At 33.6% G+C, this 9,829-nt stretch overlaps 1 protein-coding gene across 1 annotated transcript; it reads right to left on the bottom strand.

Annotated features, from left to right (window-relative positions):
* Positions 1-980: 980 nt before the first annotated feature.
* Positions 981-9,267, bottom strand: LOC130624346 (uncharacterized). Its single transcript, XM_057439935.1, has 8 exons — positions 9,250-9,267; positions 7,082-7,195; positions 5,383-5,532; positions 4,031-4,198; positions 3,275-3,370; positions 2,724-2,897; positions 2,068-2,160; positions 981-1,291 (listed from the first exon to the last, which is right to left on the bottom strand). Exons 2-8 carry the CDS (start codon positions 7,169-7,171, stop codon positions 1,145-1,147), a joined length of 918 nt encoding a protein of 305 aa, XP_057295918.1. The 5' UTR covers positions 7,172-7,195; positions 9,250-9,267; the 3' UTR covers positions 981-1,144.
* Positions 9,268-9,829: the final 562 nt, after the last annotated feature.

Genomic DNA, 9,829 nt, shown 5'->3' with positions numbered 1-9,829 from the left:
TGCAACGCATTTAATTTGTCAGTTATTGGGGCGGGTCGACCTCCAAGCGCTTTTTAAACAGCCAATAAATATTCCGGAAACGATACCATCTTTTCTTTACATTAAAGATGGTATCGTAAGCGCTTATATTTTTTCTCACGGGCGAAAGTTTAATTCACACTCAAAGTTTCAACGATTCGTGTTTTCTTTTGTTTGTTTTATTTTCAAGATTTATGTTTCCTTCGTTCAGCGTCAAAAAATTAATTTGATAAGTATCAGTGTTCAAAAATGTCTTCTCGCATGCGCAAAAAGATGCACGTTCCGAGTCAAGAATTATGTTGGCAGAAATTCGCCTTAAACCTTAATTTTATGACAAACCAATGTGTAACCCAAGATTTATGGTTATTGGCAAATGTTTAAGAGGACCTGGGACGAACAAAAGAGGCATTGTGAAATCGGTTTTTAAAAATATCCAAATTTCGCGGAAATTCATTTTTGCGAATAGCGAGTTTTCCAATAATTTTTAGTAAAATTAACAACAACTCGATTAACAAAATTATTTCCCGCGATACTGACTGAATGATGGCTTTGTGATAAAACGTAAGCCTTTAGTGCAAAAGGAAAACTCCTTTCTGCTTGGTAGTCAGCATGAAAATGGGATTGATTGTCTAGTTGATCGAGTGGTTGCACGGTTTTCGTAGCTCAAGTGGAAGTTTCAAATATGATGGTGTTACGACATACAGAACATCTACGATGAAGATCATCCTATACTTTACTTGTACAAAATATTTGATGTTAGAATATATAGAGACGATAACGATAAACTCGTGTCTTATGAATATCGCAGATAGAACTAGGACCCCCTTCACCCCCTTTACGGGACACTCATTGTAGTACCAATAAGAAATGAAAAGGCTATTTTAAGTAAATACTGTGTAGACACGCCCCGTGTTGTCTTTAGAAGTATTGATGAATGCAATGGGTAAGAAAAAGACTTATCGAGTAAAAATTAGAATTTATTAAATTTTTTATATAATCATTTTCACAGTATTAACTTTTAAATTGAAAGCTATTGTGATTTAAACTGATTTGGCGTCCTATCACGTCAAGTTGTAAAATGTGTATATTTAAAGAAAGAACAGTTATAGACGGAACCGCAGGAAATTTATCTGCCACTTCTGACTGTATGCTTTATCTTCAGACAATCAACTTTTGGACTACTTGCTCTCGAGTTTGATCCGACACAAGTTTGGTAATTGGCAATAGCTTTCTTCACGTCCAACTTGCTTTTGCGTAAGATTTCGAAACACTCCTAAAAAATTATTAATAGCAAAGTAAATTTATCATTCAGTGGTCAGCGGTCGCGCAGAGATCGTTGATGCGCGAACTTTAGTACAGAATAAAATACGCGGGGATATACTTTTTTCAAGAAGCAAAACTGATTGACACCACCCTAAATCTTTTTATTTTTGGGGGGAAATTCAAACTTTTCGTATTGCTATTACTAGACGTTTTTGTTTTTTTGTGTCAACATTCCATAAATGTTTCGTCAATAAAAGGGGACCGGTTATAGAGGGGCTACCTAGTAACACTGTGCATGTCACGAAAACATATATTTATGTCGTATGAGATTTTTTTAACAAGGAAGTATTACCCACAACGTATTCTTCTCATTTTAAGATGTGGTGTCACCTTAGTTCTACTGTTTCTCTTCAAATGTTTTGTATTATTGTTAAAGAGCTGTTTCTTACTAACGCCTTTCTGAAAGCAACATGAGCCTTAAATCTATCATAAAAACAAAGCAACGTACAAACAACAAATCTATAATACATTAATAAGCAAATGATGGATGTCAACAGTCAACTAATATCAAGCCCAAAGATAGAAATTATCTGTTGCTTATTAAGAAGAGCGTGTATTTGATTGTTACTTGCCGTGTCAACAACAGTTCCATAAAGCAAATGAGAACCTCTATGTAGGGAGAACATTGTTATTGAAGTTTTAATTTACTATTTCGTAAATTTTTGTTTGTAAAAGTAAAGTGATATGTCCTTCTCTACTTATGATGTAGTTGCTAAAGATAGATACCTTTTTTCTGTCATTAGGTGAAGGGAGATCAGCCAAGCGAAGGTCCAACACGCACTGTATAAATTGATTGATGTCACTTTTTCCATCACATGCCTAAAAAATAATCAATCTTTATTACCTTAGGTTCAAAACACAGAAAAAATGTCTAAAATCTGAAAGAAAAAGAATAATTCCTAGCTAATATTCGAGTTGTAAGTGTTTTTGATGATTTACAATAACTGTGATAACAACTAGTTTGTTTACTATAAAATTTAACCACGAATGGTGGTTATATTAAGAACTAAATTTTTTGGTGAATAATGTTTCGGCGGAAAAACTTTCGGACACAATTTTAAAATTAATGATTACGGGAAATGACACAAGGAGAAGGCTAGAAGCATTTGTAGGTAGTGTACATATATTTAATCAAGATCTTCAGGATTCAACTTTATAGATAGAGCCTCAGCAAAGTGCGAAAATAACGAAAATAACAGTTTAAAAAATTAGAGAAACCAAAATTTCCGGACAAAAAACTTTCAGCAGACACAAATTTCGGACGGAAAAATTTTTGGATAAAAAAAATCCAAAAGTTTTTCCGTCCGAAACTTCCGTTCCTAATGTATTACCGCCGTACGAGAACCGGGTCTGACGTGGTTAGGGCATGATTATTTTGTTACCTGCACATTCTGTAGATCATGTGTTCGGAATAGTAATGGTACTTTGCTGTAGTAGGCTCTATTACATTCTGTGCATCGCGTGCAATCTGGCTCGAAGCACTTATTCCAAGCATTTTTACAAAATTCATCGGTGCTTCCTTCACGTCGGCAATGAAGCAATTTATGAAAACAATCCTAAGTTGAAGAAGAAAAACAAGAGATTATTTAAATGATACATGGACAAAATGAGAAAAGCTAGCAACGCTGGACTGGAAGTTAAAATAGTGATTTTATTTATTTAGTTGTGTAAACATAACATAAACTCGCGCCGACCTACTTCCATATGACACAAACTCGTTCCCACGGTTTTATTTCCCTTTTTACCAATTTGGTAGGGCAAAACGAAAAGACGTGGAACTATGCAAGAAGCTTTCAATTTACGTCATTTTAAGTTAAGTTACCAGAGATAATACCAAATACTTCAGCAATTAGTAAGAGGCCTGAGAACGAAGTATACACCAGTCCACATTCGTCGAACAAACTCGCACCAGACTTCACCTAAGATAACTTACCCTAACCAACATAACCTCAACTTCTTTGTGATATTCTAACGTGCAACAATATTCGTTGAGTTTCGTGTAACACTTGACATGATTTGTAACTGCTACCTGGAAAGTATAGTACAAGAAAATGTCGCAAACATCTCCACAGAACAAAATAATGCTAACCTTTTGGATACACGTTAGAGACATTAGGGAAGAAATTCTCACTTTGATGAGCAACATCGTTTCCAGGGTCCTTTTTACATTCTCTATTCCTGATACCAAAAGGTCCTCGGAATGAGGCTGTTTGGTGAGATAAGTGTAGTATAACAGAAAGTAAATATATGAGCAGTAAAAATTATTATTCTTCTTCCGAATATTTATACTGGGTATAGCCCCTTCAGTGTTGAAACAATGTTATTATTGTGGATCGTGTGTTCCTAATGCATACATTTGCATCGGCATTGCCTATCCAATTTTCCTCACATGGCATGGCTTGACCCGTAACTGTGGTAAAGCTTGCTAAACATGTACGCGCTGTGGACTAAATCACGGATATTGTGATTACGAAGCGAACTCCATAACCACAAGGCCACACGTCAATACGCACGAGCTGCTAGTTGCTACTTCGTGGCGTTTCCAACTTATGGTATTCCAACTTATAGTATTTCCACTTATGGTAACCACAGATCTGTCTGTGAGTTAAAGATGTTAGCTGCAAATAGCGAATTTTCAATAGACAAATGAATAGTTATTCTATTATGTTTTGAAAAACACATACTTTACCTGTATAGCACGCGGAGCATCGCCCAACCAAGCTGATTTTGGCGAAGACTGTTGTAAATATTTTCCATGGCGCAACGTACACCCAAACATTTGAAGTTTACAAATTCTAACACCTGTTTTGTTTGTACCAGCTACCTTTAAACAGCTTGTGAGATCTTTGAAACAACACTAAAATGAAGAAATAAATGAGAGATTGATTGGACACCGGACTAGTGATAACACCATCTTGGTTTAAACTGGAGGCTTTTTACACCGGTTCTTACTGGTGTACACCGATTCTTACTGGCGTTATTCTTCAAAACGTTCGCCGTTGAAGTCTTACAAACAAAGTAAATCTCTTGCGCGATTATAAAAAGGGATTAAAATATAGTTCTAAGCAAAATAAAAATTAAAGAAACATTGTTTAGAGCAAACATTTTTTAATCATTGGAAACTAGAAACACTTGTTTTTATGTTAGCAGTTAAAGCAATTAGCCTAAACAACTTATAAGTGATTCTGGGAGTCCGGCTACTCCCAACACCCCCTTTTCCTCCCCTAATTTTAACGTCGTTAACACATGTTTATATTTTATTAAGTGAATGTTGAAAATAAGGGAAGGAGGTTATACGCTGTAAAAAACAACTCTGCAAAAACTTAATCTTAAAGCAACTAACAGGAACTTTTACTGAGGGCGTGAAAATCTTATCTTTTAATTTTATTTATTTATTGACTTTTCTTTTATCGAAACAAAAAACGCGCGAGCTTATGTCACGTCCATTTCAATCGTTAAGGACCTATTCATGTGTCAAAGTTTATGGGCTAGCTTTATTGATATATCAACGCCCTCTTTATGCATCAATGCCTTCTCCAAGCGTCAACGCCTTCTCTAAGCGTCAACGCGTTCTCCAAGCGTCAATACCATCTCCAAGCGTCAACGCGTTCTCCAAGTTATTTCTACGGTGGGATTTGTCTACAGGCTCGTTTTCATTTTTTTTGTTAACGCTTTTTCTTTTTATAAGAAGATGCTTTATAAGAAAATGAGGCTAGGATTTTAGCTTAAAAAACAATAGTTCTATAGTTTAGAACAGTAGAGGAATAGAAATAATGAACACCGTAGTTAGAATTTTAATAATTCTATGAAAGAGGGTTTTTTTTAGTGGAAAAAGCTCATGAGCTGATCTTATCAAAGTGCGAACACGCTAACAAAAGGCGAAAAATACAGTCAATTTGAAACAAACCTTAAATGTTATACCCAAAATCAATCAATTCGACCCAAGTGTTGATTTTCGCTTTAGTTTTTCAGCTTCATAAATGTTAATTTCTAAATTCTTTAAGTACGTGTGAACATGGTGTATATAAAGAACAAACTTACCTTAAAATTTAACATAAATACTTCTTTGCTAACTGGTATTGTATCGTGTTCGTTTTGTTTAGAAGTGTCAACGCAAGTTATGAATGTAGAGCGACAAACATCTGGAGTCTTGCTGTCTTTAAAACACTTAAAAAATTCTCTCTCGCAAACCTGTAAAATCAAACAAAAGAAACGCGTTGTTAAAGAACAGGCAAGTAAGAAACTATTTTGTGACAGCCAGAAAATAAATTTTAAGCGAGAGAAAAATATATATAGAGTTCTAAATCCTAAAATCTGCTAAGATAATTACTATAATACCAAATAAAAAACTATATTTCACGACTAACTACCTATATATCTTTCTAACAATATTTTTACAGAAATTCCATGGCTGTATGGGGTGAAAATAAGTAGGTTTTTAACGTACTTTTTAATAAACATCAAAAATAACATCTTTTGCTTAAGATAACCAAGAATATTTTACGTACTATAGTAGTAACAGCTTTTTATAACCTTTGTTTAAACTTCTCTGAACTAAAGAAATATCCGTCAAAACCAACAACAATATTTTTTAATGTTTTGAGTTCCTTTTCCACAACACACTACCAACTTCGAACGATAAAATTTGTTATCATTAGATGGCGCCAAATTTGAATAAATATACAGACCGGAAACCTTCAATAGCAAATCGAACGTGCAATATGATGGCTTCTTCTTTCTTCCTTGGTTATTTACTTTCTTTATCTTTACTCGCTATTTTATTCGCAAGCTAAGTAGTACAAAGTAATAAAAATATGTTCTTTACATATTGTTAAACATTTTTTCTATTTTGATCTTCAACTTTTTCCTGTTAAATCACTGTGTACATTGACTCCGTGATCATCACGATGAAGAGAAACATATCCTATTGTTTTTTAATTTAGCTACCCGTTTGACAAATGTGTAAAAATACTCAATTATAAATAATTCAGCACTCACAAAAATGTAAACAAAATGATGTACGGTTTATAGTTATAGTTCATGGAGCAGGCGAGAAAGCCAATCAGTCTGGTCTTTAAAATCAACACTTATCATAAACTTTTATTCAGCAGCCGTGCCGCAGAGCAGTTCGCCTCTCCTTTAAATTCTGTTAGATAAGAAAAAAAAGCGCACTTAATTTTTTCGGGATAGAAGTTGCATTACCATTTCGCTTAGTGGAAAATTTACTAGGGATATTTGAATTTCATAAATCGATTGAGGGCACCTCTTTAGGTAAGCGGCCTTGAGAACGAAGTTGATAATAAATTCGCTTTTTTTACGAACCAGTCAAATATACCATAGGCTGGCTGTTCGTATTTCTAGAATATCTTTAGCCTTTTAGTTCTTACTTTGTTTTTAATAATAAGAACACTCATTTCATTTTTTTTTCTCGAATTTCGTGGAAATTTATATGTTTACATAAAAAATAGGTGCTTTTTGTTGGAACTCTATAATTTTAGTCTACAGGAAAAGAAACGACAAAACCAAAAATTAAGAATTCACTTCTTATATTATTCTTATTTTATGGTGCTATTCCAATCGGGTTGTTCTTTATTTGAAAATGATGATTTTAAACTGATTCTTATTTTGTTCCTGACATTAAAATCGTATTCATATAAATTTGTTTTTATAAAAAAAGGCGTTCTTTTGTAAGGGTAAAGAAAACATTCCAAAAAATGTCAAAATGCTGGTAGATTATTACCTCGATGTCTTTTTGTTTGGTTGGTTGAGACGAGCATATTCCAACCCAGCAGATAACCAAAAGTGTCAGAAATATTTTTGTCATCATCATCACGCTACAAGGATCGCAAATGTACTAAAAAAAGTGATTAACAAATATATTTATACAGCTTGTTCCTATTTTGTTTATTTAGCTTAACACGTTTTTTGATTGACAGAAGACTGACAAATAAACAACAAATCTACCATGTGTATGTCAGGTCATAAATTAAAGGGCTAGTTTACATGACCTACATTTTCGCACAAAAATTATCTTTGTAGAGGACTATGTTAATAAGGGTCGCCTAATCCTCCGCTGAAACAATCATACAACATCATGGAGTTTGGGTATGAAATTACTTTCCTCTCAAGGGTAATGAAGTTCCTGATTATCTGAAGTGCATCTGTCAAGTCACACTATTATTTTTTACATTTATTTTACCATTAAGACCTGAAAAGTAAACATATAGTTGTTTACAAACTGAGTTACCAAGTCACAGTGCTAGAAATTCGAAACATAAAATATGTAAATCCAATTGGTGACAAGTTAAATTTTTGTTTATATAATTTTGATGATGCAGAATTTTTATCCAAATAAAGAAAGAAACAAAACAAAACATTAAATTAATGGAAAAAAAGGCTTTATGTATTGTATCAACGCTTGATGAAATGATCATATTGCAATAGCGCTTTCCATAGATTAGTAGGTAAGCATTTGAAGCATCCCAGAAACTATTACGGCCCTGTTGTTACGTAATATATATATTTTAAATTCTCAATTTCTTCCAATTTGCATTTAAAATTTAGGAAATGCAACCCATGCATTTTCATTTACTTTTGCTATGGAATTTATTTTTAAATAACCGTGTAAAATAAATTTCAGTTTTATTTACGTTAAAAATTTTTCTGCACCTCTATTTTGTTCTGGCAACTTCACAGCACATAAAATACATATAACCAACAAAATTTTGGACAGGGTGGTCTTTTGAATTCCCAATGGGCGGGTGGTGCAACTACATGTTGTGTCACGCGCTAAAAATAGTTTGGGTTTTATGAAGTTGGATGACAAAAACTCAATTGGTATTATACCTGTGTTTATATTAATCCATTATAGTATCCCGTGTCATAATTTTATGCGAATAAGATTAACGTCATTTGCATAATTTTTTTGCAAAATTGGAAAAATTTTAGAAAAATTTAAGTTCGTACGTCAACAAAACTTAAGATTTTTTGGCGACGCCCTTTTAATGCATTTTGCATTGGTTCATTTTTGGAATTTCTTTTTAAGAAGTGTATTGTAAGTGAATTTGCGAATCTGAGATATTCAGTGGCAACGTACGGAATTATTTTAAAAAAAAGGTCAAAAACCCTTACTTTTAAGAAATTAAGCCCATCATATTTCTTTTGATAATTTTGTTGCAGCTCAAACATTTTTATATGAATCGCTAAACTCGCTGCATGAAGTTCAATGTAAGGGATCAAATGAAAGCATGGAAGCTATTTTAGCCTGCAAGAAAAACAACTATCGGAAAATGACCTGGAAAGACAATTTGTTTTACTAGAACGTTCTCAGATAACTGATTTCTCAGTGGTTTTCAAGTCATAAAAGATGACACAATTTTTTACTTGAAAACATTATTTAAAAATGATAGGGAACAATATTTCTTTTGTCCCTTGGGACTGCGGTCCGTATTTTTATTCAGACTTTTTAGGCAGTTTGTGGAGGAGAATTTACAACAAATTTATAAAAGGGACCAGCTTTAGTAAAAAAGTCTGTTAAAAAAGCCGTTTAAAAAGTCAACAAAAACTAGTCACTTCGGCGAAAGTTGGTCACATCTTACCCCATTTTTACCAGATAGGAATAAACCGCTTGTACTATCGGTTTGTCGAGATCGTTAAGTAGCGGTTTTATAATCATTGTTGGAACTTCCTTCTGAAAATACCAGCCAAGTAATTTCTTAAAAGCTTTTTGCATTTTCGACAACGGATTACCTTATTTAAAGACTTCTACTCTATTTCAAGTTAGGTATTTTAAGGGCACAATTAAAATTGCGATACAAGAATCCTTCTACCCAGTCCCCAGATTATTGATAAATGTAATTTTTTTCACGTGAGAACCGGCCCTTAGGTAGAAAATTATATAAACCTTACCGTTAGCTGCAGTCACCAGTGGGCTTATGATCAACGATAATCCACTTCTGAAAAATCCAGATTTAAGTTCAACGGAAGTTTTTATAACAAACACACTCCTCGTAGGCGTTGTCATATTTGACATAACGACAATAAGAATAACGATTTCACAGTCAGGGCTTTGGTTATTGCGTAATTGCTCCATGACCTTTTTTTTGGCATATTAAAAAAGGATTGGTGTCATTTCACATATACGAAAAGTTGTGCAAAAACAGACCTGTGTTTTCACCGAAAACAACATAGCGCTAATATTTGTAAACTAGTCGTTGGCTGTGGAAGAGTCCCCAGGAAGTCTACTCGCAGACAAATAGAACAGTAACAATGTATTTTTACAATTTATTGCTGAGAGTGTTTGATAACAGTTGCTCTTAATCCTAATGATGCTTGTAACATCCGGAGTGATTGCATTTCTGTAACAAGCGCATAAGTTGACAGTCACTCAACATCATTACCACTTCTCAATTTACACTTATTATTGAAAAAAAAAACATAAAACAAGAAAATGTAATTCAAATGCCAAGAAATTGACGATTTGCGGTTT

This window comes from Hydractinia symbiolongicarpus, chromosome 13 (assembly GCF_029227915.1).
Source record: "Hydractinia symbiolongicarpus strain clone_291-10 chromosome 13, HSymV2.1, whole genome shotgun sequence".
NCBI classification, from domain to species: Eukaryota; Metazoa; Cnidaria; class Hydrozoa; order Anthoathecata; family Hydractiniidae; genus Hydractinia; species Hydractinia symbiolongicarpus.
This window is presented reverse-complemented; position numbering and strand designations above follow the sequence as displayed.

Bases quoted from the DNA above. Each gene is read 5' to 3' on its own strand.
- LOC130624346 (XM_057439935.1), bottom strand. From the start codon at position 7,171: ATGATGATGACAAAAATATTTCTGACACTTTTGGTTATCTGCTGGGTT. The intron at 4,199-5,382 runs GTAAGTTTGTTC...TCTTCATTTTAG, and splicing joins TATTTATGTTAAATTTTAAG to TGTTGTTTCAAAGATCTCAC. The intron at 1,292-2,067 runs GTATCTATCTTT...ATAATTTTTTAG, and splicing joins CACCTAATGACAGAAAAAAG to GAGTGTTTCGAAATCTTACG.